This window comes from Xiphias gladius, chromosome 14 (genome assembly GCF_016859285.1).
Source record: "Xiphias gladius isolate SHS-SW01 ecotype Sanya breed wild chromosome 14, ASM1685928v1, whole genome shotgun sequence".
Lineage (NCBI taxonomy): Eukaryota > Metazoa > Chordata > Actinopteri > Istiophoriformes > Xiphiidae > Xiphias > Xiphias gladius.
Window position 1 is genome coordinate 8,305,001 of NC_053413.1, and position 17,099 is coordinate 8,322,099.

Below are 17,099 nucleotides of genomic sequence, written 5' to 3' on the forward strand. Positions count from 1 at the left end.
AATCAGAAAGCAAACTGGCAGACAGGGCTCAAGGAAATGGAAAAGAGGGGTAAAGAGACTCATGCGAAGGCCCTTTATGTTTTCCATGGCAGTAAATCAAAAATAAGCAGTTTTATTTTGTTTACTGTTGCACTGGTTTGGGTCCAGACACTATAACTGAATGCCAACACAACCATTCAATTTAGCTGATATACAAAAAGAGGAGAAATAGACTGCCACAGCTCTGCTTTGATTAATCATGCTGTTGTTTTGCATTTAGGTAGTAGCCCTTCTTGAATAATTTTGTGACAGCCCTCTCTGCTGTGGGCTTTCAAATCCTATAGAGATGGGACTTGGATTTGGCAGTGACGTTTGGCTACCTTCCTCTTTCTAATCCCATTTAACTCTTTCCAGTCAAGACAATTTGCACAACCCAAGCCAGAAAAATACTTGGCACAACTGAGCAAGTTAAAAAAGTTAATTTCTTGGACACATCACTACTAGAACTAGAATGGCACTCTGTAGAGCGCATACTCAAATGTCGAAAAATGCCATATCTCACAATGTTAAGGAAAGTGATAAAAAATTGAATGGGGTCTTCCCTGAAGAACAATAAGTATCATTTTGAAACTCCTTAAACAAAGAAATGATATGTTAACTTTCTCCTGTATCAGGGCTTTTCATAAAAATAAAAAAAAATAATAGTGCTACACTGTCCTACTCCACTGTAGCACTATCATTCCTCTACTGAAATAAGGTGTTAATTGCATATTCGTTGATTTTAGTATAAAGTATACAAAGTTAATTGGTGATCCTGTTTTGTAGCACAAGCATACTTTGATTAAATTTTTCACATGCAATAGAAGGAAAATCACGTTTAATTTATAACCTTGACGTTGGCTTCATTTATTTTTCCTGTTCTAGCGCTCTAGTAATATGCATATTGGCTCATAATGGCTTCACTGACATGGAATGGAGCCATTGTTAATGTTATTAGTTACACATGTGCTTTCCTGCTATGACGAGTCAAAATGGCCGCCATCAATGTGTAAGGCCCTATAGTGATATCGTATCTGAAGCAGAAAAATCAAATAGGGGTACATAAAGTACCAATGACCATCTCTAATGGATCAATAAAAGACTCATTGTTCATCATTATACTGCAACTAACTCAGCTCCATCCAGCAGCCTGTGGAGTAAAGTGGGAGCTGGAAATGCTAACTAGGCGAGAGTGCTGGCGTCAGGATTTCACTTCATCCCTGACAGGCTTAATGAAGCACACAGGGAGAGGACGGGGACATTCACTGGCTGACAGGCAGGGTGGCTGCATGAAGCCCGCGGAGAGGGAAAGCGTTAGACAGAGAGAGGACTGCTGATGAAGCAAGAGGGACTGAAGAGGGGCTGTGGAGGTTTGGCAGCTCCAGCATGATCCATGCCCCTGCCATATCTGTCTGTCTGTATATTGTGTGAATGGGTTATTGTGCACTTAGGTGTTATGACACAGAATAATATCAGCTGGCATGTATTTTATTGTTCTTGAATAAGTTTTGTCTACAGAAGACAATCAATCACAGTCATACATTGATCCACCAATATTCTTATAAAGGATATAGAAAGTATGAAAAAGTTTGTAAAGCTGCATTACCAAACGTGAATAGCACAAGTTCTCAAATAAAAGCTGGTATTTAAATAACAGACAAAAACATCGATGAGGGGTGAAATTACCTCTATTACTTATGGCTTCCATAATACATTGAGGTTAATGTACATTTCCACAGCACTAATTCCATCAGCACAGCAACAGAGTCACATCCCTTTACTGCTTTACTTTACCTGCAGATGTTTCACCTTAAAAGTCTAGTAAGAAAGGGATGGTTGTGCCCTTATGATTGACTGAAAGGCTTTTAATCTTATCGAAAAAATGTCAAAGTGAAATTGAATGGAAATCATTTGGGAATGAAAACATTATTTCTGTAAGAGTTGAGCAACAAGGGGAGAGTATGACGCAACTTTGTTGTTGTATGGATGGAATTAATGCTGTGGAAATGTATATCTTGCTGGATTTATCAAGACGACAGGTAATCATCAAGGACGTTTTGAGTTTGCATTAAAAACAAACAGCATCAACAGCTAATTAACAGGAGCAGGATCAGAAAGGATACGCCTTATTAAAATCTGATAAAGTGTGCTTATAAAAGGACTGCATTTGATATAATTCTTTTTTACATAAAGGCCTGGTTAACACCTGCTATTATTTGAGAACTAACATCATTTGTTCATATTTGTAATGCAACATTCTGGATAGAAATTGTTTCAGTTCAGTTTGTTACAAAAACAGGTGAATGGTTTTTAAATTTTATAAACTTTTTTTTTGCATTTTTCTAATTAAAAATGCATTGCATTTTGGTTTACATCTATCATATGGTGTGTACCTGGGAGATGTGGTTGATGGAGGACTCCATGCGTCGTAGTTGCGAAGCCTGGATGTCCAGCAGCTGCAGCACATTGTTAGCTAAGGCATTGATCTGGTAGGCCACGCTGGCCAGAGACTGGGTGGTGTAGGCCTTGGTCTCCTCCAGGGCCTTCTTCTTGTCTTGAGCCTGGCAGCGAGAGGTAAGAGGGACAGAGAGGAAGAGAAATCAGAGGTAAAAAAAAAAATAGTGGAAAGATGTGAGGGTGGAAGAAATGGAGAAGTTGGCAGGTATAAGAAATGCTGCACTCTCATTGTTACTCTCCTATCAGTTGAGTGAGTGGAGAGTGAGAGGGCAGTTTTTCTACAGGGAACAGTATTTGGCAGGAGCATTCATTCTAGACTGTTGAAGTGCAGATCTGAAGGGAAGTGAACGAGAGTTTATGATTTTCTGGAGGAACAACTATTGTGGAATGCAAAGCAGCCTGGAATCGGACAACAGTAACATCTGAATAATTTAGATGAACAACATGGGACAGGTACATGGTGGGAGCTGTGCCCAGTGAGCAGGAATGCCAACACACCTCCTAGGGTTCCCACATCTCTACCCAGCTATGCAAATCTGTTTGTGGATGCCTTTAAATAGCAGTGGGACTGAATGGACATATTTATAGTTTGGAAACAAAACAGGGATAAAAGAAGGCCACTCAGAGAACCACTCCAACAGGGGACAGTCAGTCTTTTTCAGGGAGTAGGATTACAAATGACATTCAATTTCAGTCTAAATTATTGTATTGATTTTATTTTTCCATTAATATTACCCTTATTTAGTGTATAAAAAACCTTTAGTTTGTTTTGCCAAAAGCCAAACAACCCAAAGTTGCTCAATTTTCACACAAATGAAAGTTTTGTTTTTTTTTTTTGCTATTTTATATCCTATGACCTGCAAATGTTTACTATTTTCCTAGATATTGTATTTTTACTACAAAAACCTGAACATTTAGCCAACTATCAGAATGTCCATTGATTAATTTTTGTCACTTGCTATAGCTAATTGATTGACTGGCTTGATCAGCTGTTGTTCAGTTGTTGTTGCCCCAAGTTTTACCTCACAATAGGATTTGCTATTTATGAAGCCTCGCTGAATCACAATTTTACGACACTCAGAACTGTACAATAAAGTAAATGATAACATCTTGTAGCTACTTCATACTTATTCTGTGGATTCAACATATCCAAGATACAAAAACTACGATTTACCTCCTGTTACCAGACAACAATTTGGTATGTGGATGTGTGCAGAAGGCCTGCACCATGACACCCCTTTACAACATGACCACCTGCCCACCTGCTACCTTGCAAACCACCTGCAGCAACAATATCTGTTGCAGATGTCTGTAGGGACCTGCAAGTCAGCCCTTGCCATGCACACCTCTGACTGCCAGTTTGTAAAACACAGAGGCAGTAGAGGAAATATTGCGGGCTTACTCAGCACTATTCCAGAGACTGGAGCCTGTCCTCATACCTGAGCTTGGAAAACGCTGACTTGTGTATATACCCAATGACATACTCAGGGGACTGAACCACCTTGCAGAATCACATTTTGCTATTCTCATGAGTCACTCAGACACCACAATTAATACGAATACCAATAATACCATTACACACTGTTATCTTTAACAAAGAGAAGGTGTTAGCACGGATTTAAAGAGAGGTGAAAACTTCCAATAGAATCAAACTAATTAAAACAGTCTGAAAATATCTTGCATAGAAAACCCCTGGCAATAATAGCCTACATCTCCCTGATACAAATTGTTCATTATGGATCTCTCTCCCTCTCTTACTCAGTCTCTCTCTCCTGCTTTGAGATATTATGTCTCATATAAAGCTTACAAAAGGCTTTTTTGTAAGCACCCCACTTGGAATTCCTTTTTTGTTAAGCACCAGACTCAAAGTTAACAAAGCAAAAATAAATAAATAAAGCCCTTTCTGAGTGTCCTGTCATGGTGAACACGAGGTCTGATACTGGAATATTGTGAACCTCATGAGTTATGAATGAAAAAGCCATGAGTCAGAGGGGTAATGTGAGCTCAAGTGGGGATTTCGGTGGGGGCAACATAAAGGGAAATATTAAGTGGAATCATGAGCTTCCATTTTCCACCTCATTCTTCACACATCTTCTTATAGAGAAAAAAAAAAAAAAATTCTCTTAAACTTGGAAAAATAACTGATGCTGATACCTTTTGGTACATTAAAAAAAAGAGTGCCAGTCAAACATATTAACTGCTACTTTGTGGTTTATGCAAACCACATACTGGAACAAAATGAAAAAAAAAATGTTAATTTTAAGATCTAGTATTTTTTAAAACCTAAATGTTAAGAAACATTTACACACCAACAGAAGCAAAGGCCCATCTGTATCCTAAAAACAGCAAGATTTCATTGTTCAGTATTAAAACAGATTTGAATCAAAGAGTTGCTATTTTAGCATACAGAGGTCTTAAGAAAGGTACTAACAAAGCTGAGTTCTGCTTTCATGTCACCGAAAGCTTTTGCAGGTGACAGCCTGTCAGTTTTTCAAATGGCCAATTTTAAATATCTCATCTAAGAATAAAACTTAATTTTTTACAACATCACAGAGTGGATTTACATATCAGGACATGCATTGTCAGTATGATGTATAATTTTGGCATCCCAGTTGAGGGAGTGAATACACAGCACATTTGTAAACTGTTATCCCCCACAGAATTATGCAGATCTATCCTACTTAAAGACAACCAGGTATTACTTTACATCCATGACAACAGTATGTGACAAAGTAGACTAAAACCTGCTTTGACAACTTGGAGCAAAAAGCTCAATGTAGAACTTTATTCAGAGTACAGAAACATATTCCATGTATCCCGCTCCACACAATCTGAGCATAAGCCATAATGGCATGCAAAGCCTCCTTACTCTACATCCCCTGTTGTGTTTGTCAAGTGTGTTTATATGCATGCAGGATTCTACCTAATGTTTTTAATGTCCCTGAAGAAATCATTATTCAGGAGAAGCCACATACAGCCATCTTCATATTTCAGGAGTGACTATGCTGCTGTAACAAATAAACACAATATTCCAAATACTGCGGTAGAAAATGACACAACAGTGTATGGTTCTTAAAAGCAGCAGTATAGGGGGTGAAAATCATCCAGCATCCACATCACATGAATGAATTAAGAAAGAGCTTTAGCAATTGTAAATGATATGGGATGCTGTAAATCAAAACACTTAATTTCCCCACCCCAAAAAAACATGTGTGGTTTGCTTATAATTAGATATTTAAACCAGACAACCCTTCTATGACTTAAATGACAGTTCAAATCTCTAGGTCCATTGTGCATGGAATTATTCATCACTGTCTATCTCGTTTAGCTACACATAAATAGATGCAACTTCAATGAAGGCAATAAATCTTATCTGGATGATGCTGACTATTTCCAAAAAAGCAATCACAGTGGTTCCGAGCATCAGTCACATCATGTGACTCAAGCATTTCATAATGTGTCGGGTTACAGAATATGACGCAAATATGTTGTGGCAATGGTGGTGGACATTACTTCAAGAGGCTATCACCAAAAACCATCTAGCAAATTGTTTTTCAATCAGCTTAATCATTGTTCACTTCAAATACACAACTGCTATCTCCATTTTGCTTATTTCCATTCTTGCTTCGTGCAGTATTGCACAAAAAGTTTCCATGACATGATTTTTTTCTTAATCAACTGGAATGTGAAAGATACGTCAGTCATGCATCAAAATCCGATTTGAGCACGTCTGTTGTCAATCTGCAACACCTCACAAGTGTAGTTAGCTGTAACTTGCTAATATGAAAGTCTGAAGCAAACTCCAAATTGCTCATTTGTGAGCATCATCAATCAGCAAAAAGATTTAAAAATTTGGAGTTGGGTGCAGGAAGCATAATTCCTATACTTGCTTAATTTTTATCCACAAGTTTAGGAACAAAACCACATAAACCTTTGTCTACTAGTGACACAGAGGGGTCAAGATATGAACCTGGTGTTCCTGACATCTTTCAATGCCCACACAATAGTCCAAAATTACTTTGAAAAATCCCCAGGTGAACACGAAAAAAAAAAAAAAAAAAAAAAAAAATCAATATATCAGCCACGTGGTATCTAGACTTTAGCAAGGCAGTTTAACCTCTAATTCACTGCTGCTAACAGCAGATACGTTTAACAGCACAAACATAACACTTCCTCTAAAATTGTCAACATCAAATAAATTGGCCGCTAAGGGAAATGTACCTATGAGACCTTAAATAAAATCTGGCTGATAGCAGAACCTTTGAGCAAAACACTAAAACTCTCAGGTAGCTTTCTGCATAATAATACTGGGATGAGCATAGTACAGAAACAGAGCTGTGTATGCTTGTCAGTATCTAGTAAGTGTGCATTCAAGCAGTGTAACCTACATTGCATTTCTTATGACAGCCATGGTGAAGTGATCTGATGTGTTATTACTGAATAATCAGCAATACAGTCAAGAAGAAGCCATGCTGGAGCACAGTGGGGTCTCTGGTTTGTGCCCGTCTGTCATCAGACACTGCTGTTCAAACCAGACCATTCAGCCTACTGATGATCTACAGTGTCAGCTCACACTCTCACCCCCATTTACTGAACACACTCTCACCATGGCAGAGTAACAGGGTGATGAGGTTTATTGCAAGTACTTCAGGCTTGAAATCCCCACACATTATTAGAAAATATTTTATCCACATTTGAGTCCTTTTTTTTAGGATTATCATGAGGATCATATAATCATGTTGCTGAACCACCTTTTACAGTATTATGAAGGTGGAGAAATGACACTGGCAACGATGAAGCTTCCCTTCAAAAAAGTGAATTCCAAAAACATAAATAAAATGATCTTAAAAGTAAAACTGGAGGTCCCCATGCCCTGATATGGCCCCGTATGGCTCCACAGCTTTTCACAACTGACCTATCCAATGCCTGACGCTGATTTAACAATCAGTCTAGACATGCAAAAACAAGCAGGCACACCTATCATTCACCTGCACCATGCATTTGATTACAAGCAAATAATCCATCATGGCCATGCTCTGGAGCCATGTTTTCAGAACTGTAGTAGACACATGATATACACACCTACATTCATGTGTTTTTCTACATGGACTTGGCCTACATAATGATATCCACTGATAAGCAAACTAACATACCAGATGTGCTTGAAGCCTGTGTTAACGGCTCATGGGAAAGAACATCAAATTGAATCTATCTTTGTAAGTAGGGTGTCTTTACTCGATATTGCACATTTATTGTGAGCTTATAGTGACTAAGCGTTTACTGGTGTTTTTTTATTTCTTTTTCTGGTATAAACACATCCATATATCCATATATATATTTATATTAATTTATTTATTTATTATTAAATACTTAATTTTTCTAGCTTTTGAATTTCACGAGTAAAAAGGCTTTTTATAGATTTCATTTGCTAATATTTCCATTATAACATTGTTAAGTGGCCTAAACGTGTGACGCCAATTCGTTTAATTTTAATGCAAAAATGGATAATTAATGTAAAAATGTATATAAATGTATATAAATGGGGGGCCGAGATTATGTTCAGTCACAGGTACCTATCAGCGAATGCATTCAATGACAAACCACTTGGTCATAACCAACGACACACCCTCTAAAAGCCCCCAGGAGCTCTCCGAGCACAGCCTTTAAATGTGAACACGGCTCCGGTACACGGGGCCAACCAGCCAAAACTGGAAAATAACGAAATACGACCATGCCTGACACAGCACCGGGCAGCGGCGGAATCATTACAGTCTGCCGGGAGAAAAGGCCACTCCGGGTAGCTAGCGGTTTGAGGATCCCTATCGTTACGACCAGCATTTCCTGTCCCTGTGGTTTCGCTCACTTCTACTAACGTTAACAGCACCGCAGACACGACGGAGATTACTGATAAACTCACCGAATTTAACGGCCGTTAGGCGTCCCTTACCTGAACATAATTGTTTTCACAGTATTCCGCAACCCGGGACAGGTTCTGGTAGCTTTCCACAAGCGCTCTTTTACCGGCAGGGATTTCCTCCTCTAATAGCATTTGTAGCTCTGCCATCTTACATCCCTTTGCATTTCTCTCCTCTCTGTCCTTTCTCAGTGAGGCGAGGCGGTGATGCTGTGGTGTGTTGCTGAGAAAGGGGCTCCCCCGCCTGGCATTGTGGGGCCGCTGGCCTCCGATTCACAACAGCCCGTGACAAATCGCAGCTACGTTATAAATGGCGAGCGCTGATTGGCTGAGGGGCCGACAGAGAAGGGCAGGAGACCAATGACATGTCATTGCGATGGTGTATAATTTAATGGTAATTTAAGGATATAATATATAGTTATACGACATAATGATAGTATTTAATATTATGAGTGTATAATATATTAAGGTAATAATCGTCTTCCTCGCCTTCTTCTGTTTCTTCTTCTTCTTCTCCTCACTATTATTATTATTATTATTATTATTATTATTAGCTGTTGTAGTAGTAGTATTGATAGTATTTGCATTACTATCATAAAATAAAAGATAATATTAAATTACTGTAAAGTAATAATTGCAGTAATATCTGCTCCTATTTATATTTTACTAAAGCAGGTATGTCACAACTGCATATTATGTGTCACATTTTTTACTCACTTTTTAACCCTTTTCCCTTAAAAAAACAACGCACACGCACATGCACAAAAACACACATATAAAAAATGTCAGTTGAAAGATAAGATTATAAAAATAGAGGCAAAAATGACCATCTACGAGGGTGAGACTGAATTTTACAGCAATGATTCACATCTAAATGATCATCACATTCCCCATCGTAACACATATCACATACTAAGTCTAAATAGAACAGCAGCGTAAACATGATAGAATGGTAGATATTCCACTATATTTTAGCCTAATTACTGAAACACACAATTCCATAGTTTACATGACTCATCAATATCATAGATTTACCTTTATGAGCCGTAATAATAGGCTAGTAGTAACACAGAGGTAGTTGCTCAGAAAAATTTAAAAAAAACATACAAACAAACTAGAAATTATCCTGTAAAACTAATGGAAATCTTTTCGTGTTTAAAAGGATGCCTAAAATATTTGATGCCAACAAAAACACTCATTAAGCATTCAAGACATGCAGTAGTCCCTGTAGTTTTTGGTATTTCACAACATTTTTTAAAAAGAGAATTTGTATACCGCCTGCGGTCCACAGCGATATTTTGATAGAGACAAAAAAAAAACCTCATGGCACTACATTTCCCATACATCACCGCCGTTTAAATCCCCGCTGAAAAGGGTTTGTGGGATTCAAAGGAGTAAGCGTGGAGGGTTTGGCAACCATTTGCCGGGTTTTAACCCGCAAAAACTACATTTCCCAGATATGCCCAGTGATCAAACGCTGACTGTTTTGCTCATCCTTGATCGGAGTCAAGATTGGCTTTCTGCTGCAGATTGCGGGCAGACGCCGGGCCAATGAGACCATCGTTGCGCCGGTGAATATGGTGAGTCTCTAATAAATCAAAGACAGAGGAAGCCTTTCGGATAAAGAGTGTAGTGTGTTGTAGCTGAACTGACAAGGGCTTATTAAATAGACCGGTTTTAGCTAATATCTCCCAGATTAAAGGGGAACGGATAAGACCAGTGGCAACTAGCCGCAGGCTGCAGTGGTGACCAAATTGTGCTGAAGTGTCCCTCACTGAACCCATGCCGAATTTGCACTGTTTTGTGTGTTTTTTTTTAACATTCAGTGCCTCAAATCGACGTTCAAGACGTGAGGAGTCCTTCATGTCATTATTACTGGGGCTCAGCATGGCGCAGGAGGAGGACAGACACAGCCTGGAGGCGAAATTTGCCGCTGCCGTGAAAGTGATGCGGAGTTTGCCCGAAGAAGGTGATGACTTTCTCTTCTACTTTGGCCTAGCCTATGAATGAAAGTGACTGGACTTACAGTGAGTGTTCCGTTAGGTGCTATACAGTGTGAAGTTTGTGCCTGTTGGTGTGTAAACACTCCAGGTTGATTGACCTACATGGCTGACCCTCTATTCATAAAGCTGCCATAAGGATAAGAGCTGATTAAGTGAATCAGTCATTTCTCAGGTCTAATAACAACTGCTGTAGCTCACATGTATCTCGGCATAACAATTCGTCGTTTTTAATTGCATTTTCAGGCTGCCCTGCACACGGAGGTTTTGTTTTAAAAAAAAAATTTTAAAAACTAAATAAAACCAAATGTGATGAAGCAAAGTAACAAGAGTAATTCCTTTTCTAATCAGCTCTCTTCACCTCTCAGGTCCTTTCCAGCCGTCTGATGACATGATGCTGATGTTCTATAGTTACTACAAGCAGGCCACCTCGGGGCCCTGCAACATCCCTAGGCCGAGCAGCTTCTGGGACACTCGTGGAAAAGCTAAATGGTAAGTACTTACTGTATGTGGTCTTAATGCACATGTGATTGGCTATTCCACTACTAATTTCAGAGTTATAGCTAACAGCATAGAAAACACACAGCTGGTGCATTTGCATGTTTCACGCTATTTCGAAAAAATATCCATGCTAACAATACGATCAGAGTCTCACCCCCTGTTCATTCAGATAGTTCAAAGGCACAGTCACTTAATGCCTGCAATACAATTCCTCCAAATCCACACTTTATTTTGATAACAATCAAATATTACCGCACAATACAGCAGCTATATCCAATGGGTAATCCCGCAGAGTAGATTAAGTAGGGTGAGATTTCTGCATCGCCCACTACCTCTGTAACTGCATATTTTCTGTGATTCAGGGTGTTCAAGTGTTGAAGTATGACTTTGTGTTGCCAGGGATGCATGGAGCTCTTTAGGAAATATGACAAAGGAGGAAGCCATGAAGAATTATGTTGAGGACATCCAGCTGGTAAGTCCTCTCAGGGAAAACTAAGACTGAATAGAAGGAGCATGCATACTAATAAACACATGGGAGGTCTCGCTTCGCATGAAGGTTTTGGCATGGTACAAAAAGTGTGCGTCCAATACTTGTGACCAAATACCTGCAAAACAACCACATCCCCAGCAGCTTCCGCTGCCCTCTGTGTGGAGTGCTAATAAGAAATTGTTAGCACTCAACACACTAAACCCAGATGGTGAACATGGTAAACAACACACGTGCTTAAGTACATCTTCTTAGAACAATCAGTCAATTTATTGTATATATCTGAGAAATGCGTTTAACAATCACAGAAACTTTTAATTAACACAAGAGACTGTTTTTGCAAAAATCAATATTAATTTTTCACCTCATAACATTTACGTGGCTTTCAGTTACCAGCTCTTTAATCGGCTTTTATTAACTGGTCCGACACATAAATCAGTCAGCCTTTGCAATATACAATGTGTATCTAATGAACTTGATATCTGATGACTTGTTGAAAGTCTTACCATGCCTATTTAAACGAAAGCCTGTGTTGCATGTGTCATATCTCCCTGATCCTTTTTGACATAAACTTAATTATTCGTTGTCAGATTTTGGAGACCATCCCAATCTCAGATGAAGTGTCCGACCTGGTACAGATGCTTGGCAACTTCTACACTGAAGTCGACAGAGAAGGAGAAGAAGCTGAGGAAAATGAAGTGGACAGGAGAACCTTCACCAGGCCTTTTGCAAAACATACAGGTAATGTACATGATCAGAGATGCCATCGTAACTCCACACTTGGAGGCATAGCGAAGCAAAAAAAGAATGCAACCCAGGGAGGCCACTGCCGCCCGAGCGGGATGTAGCACTGCTGGTAATTTCTCATTCTCAGTCACAGAGACATTTTTTTTCCAGAGCCTAAGTCTGTCTTTCATGTCTTTTTATCACTAGACGAGCTGGTCAAACCATTTAAGAAACCAACAATGGAAGGCAAGTCTTGTGGTTTTTTTTGTAGCCTTAGAGTTGATTGCTCCTTTTGGTCCCAGACTGCATAAGCTTCTTTTAACTTAACTGAGTTGCTTTCATTAGCATTTCCCTTGAATGACCAAGGGCATCATTCAGTTACACTGGAGGAACAGTGAAGAATTTGCTGGGTGAAAGTTCCATGTGCAATCTGTCATATATATGCTGTTGGGCTTGTTCAGTGGTTAGTCAGCGTGCTGGTTTGTTGGCTTATGTCATTATTGCACTTTGTGGTATAGACTTAGTGTGCTGTATCTGTGCATTTAAAAAAAAAAAAAAGCTCTGTCAAGTGTGTGTGTATGCTTGCTTCTATGTAGATTTACATGGTGCGACATATTCTTTGATGAAGAGTTAATCAAGAGTGTTTCCCTCACTGTTCAGGCTATGGGGATCTGTGGGATGATATACAAAATCTTCAAGAAAAAGACAGTGTTCATGGCACAAGTGTCAGTAACGGGGAGGAAGAGGGAAGTAAAGAAAATAGTGAAATCGAGAGAAAAGAGGAAAGTAGTGATTGGAAGAGAAGTGAGGAGGAGGAGAATGGGGACGAAGAAGACAATACAGAAGATGAAGACGAGGAGGAAGAGGAGGAGGGAAAAGGTACCATCAGTAGTTGTAGTTAGCTGTTTTTTTTTGCTACGATGTTTTCTGTGCTGTGTTGTAGAGGTTACACACACTACGCCAACAGTATTTTATACATAATTTAAAGGGCAAGGCTGGCGATATCCTACATTTTTCTAAACAACAAATCAACAAATCCCTTGAAAATACCAAAGCAACGTCTGATGTAACTCTAACCCACTGTTGTACTGGATAACATTTTCTTCATTGCCATGAGCACCAGCACTGCCATAAACCTTATAAATACTCACCGGTACACCAAATGTATCAATCCGCAGCTGAAAAAGTCCCCAACAAATACACAGTTTACTCCTGTGTGAGAAACACTTTAGAGATTACAGAGCCCCATTGTTTTTGGAAGTTCCCTTTTTTATATATATTTGTGACATCTATATATTTATATATATATATATTTGTGACATGTTTGTTACCTCACATGCATTCCAGAGAATGCTTTGTTTTTATGTGGTACAGATTAATTATTTACTGTATGTGCACTCTTTCTTTTCTATGCAATACTCTCATGTATGAACTGTTTTCTCTCACTTTTCCTCCTTTTTTTTGCCTGTCTATTTTTAGTTTAAAAGGCCAGGAGTTTGTGTATTTGCGTTGTGTTCTTTAGTTATCCATAAACCCGAAAATTATGAGACAAGTTACTAAAGACCAGCCAGCACAAATTACTTTTTGTTTGTTTTTCATGAATAAAATTTGCATTATTTTCTGACACACTTGAGCTCAATTTAAGGGTGCAAGACGTATATAGTTTCCATTTAAAGTCACTGAATGTGATGTGGTTTCTCTCTGAATACATTCATACAAATTAGAATAGTATTTCCATGAAATAAATTCGCTCTAAGCACGTCCAGGTTTGAGATATGGATAGACAAGGGCACATAAAAAAAGAACTGAAGATCTCTTTTGTAATGCCTTGTCAAACTCTCTCTCGCTTCCTCGCCTCGTCTCAGTCTGGAATCTGGATCCAAGGCTGCTGATGGTGGAGGACAAGAGGTTGAGATCTGACACCAGAGGGTCCAGCAGCAGCATTGAACCCAGCATATCTTCTTTCACCAATGGGACACACAGTTCACTCAACAGCGAGGTGGAGGAAGAGGAACTGGCCTGTTCCATAGAGCCCAGCGTGCAGTATAACCCGTACATGCACTTTAATGGACACCTGAGTGGTAAGATTACAAATTAATGCAAAAAGTGTGCATTTGACTGTATTTAGTAAATGGAAAAGCACAAGATATGAGGACGCATATCTCAAAATAATATATGATTAGGATTATTCTGTAACATCCTAAATATGTAATGAATGAAATATGAACAGTTAACTGAAAAAAGTCTGAACACGTCAAAAATTATGTTACTGTACTATATAGTACTGTATAGTCCTTAAGGTAAAGCATACAGTATAGCTGTTACTTACAATGCATCACACTCTATTTCCCACCTAAATAGGGATAATTAAATGTTGGCATGCTGTATTTTGCACCTTTCAGATCATAATGATACTGTTCCTGAGAAGAACCACCGATCCACAGACTCAGATAATGAAGAATTCTGTGACTCAATGGAGCATCTAGCCATGGAAGAGGTGTGGTTTCCCTACTCCAAAGTGTACACGACTTTAATTAACATAATAGAAAGAAAGTAGCGAAGAGTCACAAAGTCTAACATGAATTTAAGGTGGTCTGTCCTATTAATGGCTATTCAATTTGTGGTTGACTAAAAGCGGGTGTCTACAACAAAAGTTCAGTCACCTGGATCAACAGCTGCCTCAGTGAAGCAAAAGGATCTTTGGTTTGAGAGCAACACTACCCTGAATGGAGGAGAGGATCAAGGGCTAACAAGGGAGTCCTACTTTAAAGAAGGGATTGGTACAAGCCAACACAGCAGCTCCTTGTCAAGAAGAGGGAGAGGTGATTAACCTTTCTCCAGAGACGTGTGCTTTGTTCACTCTCCTAAGTTTGTGAGGCATCAGATAAGTTGCATGTTGTAGCATTAATCGGTCACACTCTGACTTCTGTTTCAGGTTCTCAGTCGCCAAGGGCGGCCTGCAGCTCGCCGTGGGGCTTCAGTGCAGATGCTGCCAGCTGTTGTGTGCCACAGAGCAGACATCCTGTGAGTGCTTCCAGGGGAAACGTCAATGAGCAGATAGCTACGGCTCTGCTGAGGCTGCAGCGTGACATGGCCAATGTGTTGCACAGGCTGCACACTCTGGAGATGCTCAATGTATCACAGGTGACAGACCAGGAGTTTTGGCCCCATTAGTTGGACTTATGGTGATTGAGACATTGTCTTTTGTTTTTGCCATCGTGCCAGCTGCTGATTTATTTTCCATGTGTTTTAAAATGAAGAAAATAATTTCACATTGCTCTTGCTTATTTTTCCTTCAGGCACCTGTCTGTTAAGATGTAACATTGTTGATGACAGTCTCCGTGACAATTTATTAAATATTTATTTACGGATTTCTATATTTTCAGTCAAGATCACCTTCGCCAAGGCAGGAGGGCTCCCTACCTGTAGCACGAAAGGTCCTTCAAAAATATTTTCCACAGTTTATTCGATTTTTTTTTTTTTTTTTTCGCAAAACACTAAGTTTTCATTATGCAATTTTGTGACCAATAAGTATCTTATCAGGAAACAAGCAGTCCCTATAATGCAAGTTCTCTGTTTTTATAGATCCTGAAACCATCCTGGTGGCCTTTTGACTTCTCTCCACTCACAGTGGTGTTGACTGCACTCTGGCCTCTGATTGCTCATTGGCTTTTCCAGCTTTACTTGCAGTGGAAGAAAAGGTGAGCCAAATTCATACTGAAAAAAAAAAAAATCTGTTGACACAGATTACTCTGTTTTTGCATTATGGTCATACTGCAGACTACTTAAAACTCTGTTTCACAATTTCTCTTAGGAAAATCTCCTGAATTGTCCGACAACCGCCAGCATCAATCAAAGGACATGAACACGGGATGAAATTGTTGCTTGTTTTGTTGCTTTGTGGCTTTTTTTTAAAGTCACCAACACAGACAATGTGATGAGACATCAGTAGAATTGGAAAGGCTACCTTTGATAAATGAATGGTCAGGAAGGCGTTCAAGGGAAGACTAGCGTAGCATTTTGACTTCATGGATACTGTGTAGGCTTTTAAGAAAGGGACGATTAATGCATTATAAATGCACACACAATTTCATTATTATAGTTAGCTTAGCATTACGTGGTCTTATTTATGAAAAGTCTCACTGATCACCAAGAACTCAATAGACACATGACTCACATAACTGAGCCTAACTTTTAATTAAAGTAAAATTAATCATAAGCATACAGTATATTAGCTGTCGACCTTAGGTGATAAAAGTGTTTCACCATTATCATTACCAGTTATTTTATTTATTGTACATTCCATTGTTTATTTAGGTTCCTTTTGATAATTTTTTTTTTTTGTCAAATAATATATATTTTCTTCCTGATAATTAAGGGTATCAGCCTTTTACACTGCTGATCTGAAATGTGGAAATATGTCAGGAGCAGTTACTTTAAGACCAAATAGTAATTTAAGGTGAAAAATCTAGTTATTTATATGTAAAAGTGAATGTTTATTTTATAGCTTCAGAATAATCGCATCAGAGATTTGGACTTTTGCAGAACAACAAAAAGAAAAGTGACTTACAGAGTACAGACAATCCACATAATTATATATATAATCATTGCTTTTTGTCAGCTGTACAGTGGAAATGAAGAATGTTCAGTAAAGCAAGCTTGCAGTGCTTTCAAATATAGTTGTAAAACATCAGTATATGAAGCAACTTTTGACATTACAATAAATACAGTCTCGGAACAAACACGTTCATTGTAGTGAATGTTTGATTTTTTTGATGCCCAGAGCCGACGTTAAAAAACTGAAACTGAAAACCTCTGAATGCTTGTGAAAAGGGGACGTTGACTGTCTGCTAAATAATCCACCGCTGCTTTCGTAATCTTACTTGACCGAGTGTGAAATAAAAGCATTAGCTGAGAAATTTTAAGTGGCAAGTACGCAGAGATGATGTCGAATTTAGCACATTTTAGACTACTGTAAACTAGCAAAGTAATATTA

The 17,099-nt window shown here is 38.8% G+C and overlaps 2 protein-coding genes across 8 annotated transcripts in view; one reads left to right on the plus strand and one right to left on the minus strand.

Annotated features, from left to right (window-relative positions):
- Positions 1-8,656, minus strand: part of LOC120798756 (abl interactor 1-like) — a 27,997-nt gene extending 19,341 nt beyond the window's left edge. For all 4 annotated transcript variants that reach the window (XR_005708741.1, XM_040143353.1, XM_040143351.1 and 1 more), the window contains exons 1-2: positions 8,423-8,656; positions 2,412-2,579 (exon numbers count right to left, since the gene is read on the minus strand). Coding sequence is in view for 3 of the 4 variants with exons in the window: in XM_040143353.1 (XP_039999287.1) it covers positions 2,412-2,579; positions 8,423-8,539 (285 nt within the window). In the remaining variant the exon portion in view is untranslated. The remainder of the gene's footprint in view (positions 1-2,411; positions 2,580-8,422) is intronic.
- A 1,204-nt stretch (positions 8,657-9,860) lies between these two features.
- On the plus strand, positions 9,861-16,845 carry LOC120798503 (acyl-CoA-binding domain-containing protein 5A-like). Of its 4 annotated transcripts, XM_040142784.1 has the most exons (14): positions 9,861-9,969; positions 10,216-10,358; positions 10,758-10,881; positions 11,290-11,362; positions 11,968-12,118; positions 12,311-12,349; positions 12,764-12,982; positions 13,969-14,184; positions 14,506-14,600; positions 14,739-14,925; positions 15,039-15,247; positions 15,490-15,540; positions 15,689-15,804; positions 15,918-16,845. In XM_040142784.1, exons 2-14 carry the CDS (start codon positions 10,253-10,255, stop codon positions 15,928-15,930), a joined length of 1,599 nt encoding a protein of 532 aa, XP_039998718.1. In that variant the 5' UTR covers positions 9,861-9,969; positions 10,216-10,252; the 3' UTR covers positions 15,931-16,845. The 4 variants fall into 4 exon arrangements, with proteins under 4 accessions (XP_039998718.1, XP_039998717.1, XP_039998719.1 ...); XM_040142783.1 differs by lacking the exon at positions 9,861-9,969 and having other exon boundaries at positions 9,991-10,358; XM_040142785.1 differs by lacking the exons at positions 9,861-9,969; positions 12,764-12,982 and having other exon boundaries at positions 9,991-10,358.
- The last annotated feature ends 254 nt before the right edge of the window (positions 16,846-17,099 follow it).

Excerpts from the sequence above, each read along its gene's own strand:
- LOC120798503 (XM_040142783.1), top strand. The coding sequence starts at position 10,172 with ATGCCGAATTTGCACTGTTTTGTGTGTTTTTTTTTAACATTCAGTGCC. Across the intron at positions 10,882-11,289 it reads ACTCGTGGAAAAGCTAAATG|GGATGCATGGAGCTCTTTAG; the intron begins GTAAGTACTTAC and ends TTGTGTTGCCAG. Across the intron at positions 14,601-14,738 it reads AGCATCTAGCCATGGAAGAG|CGGGTGTCTACAACAAAAGT; the intron begins GTGTGGTTTCCC and ends GTTGACTAAAAG.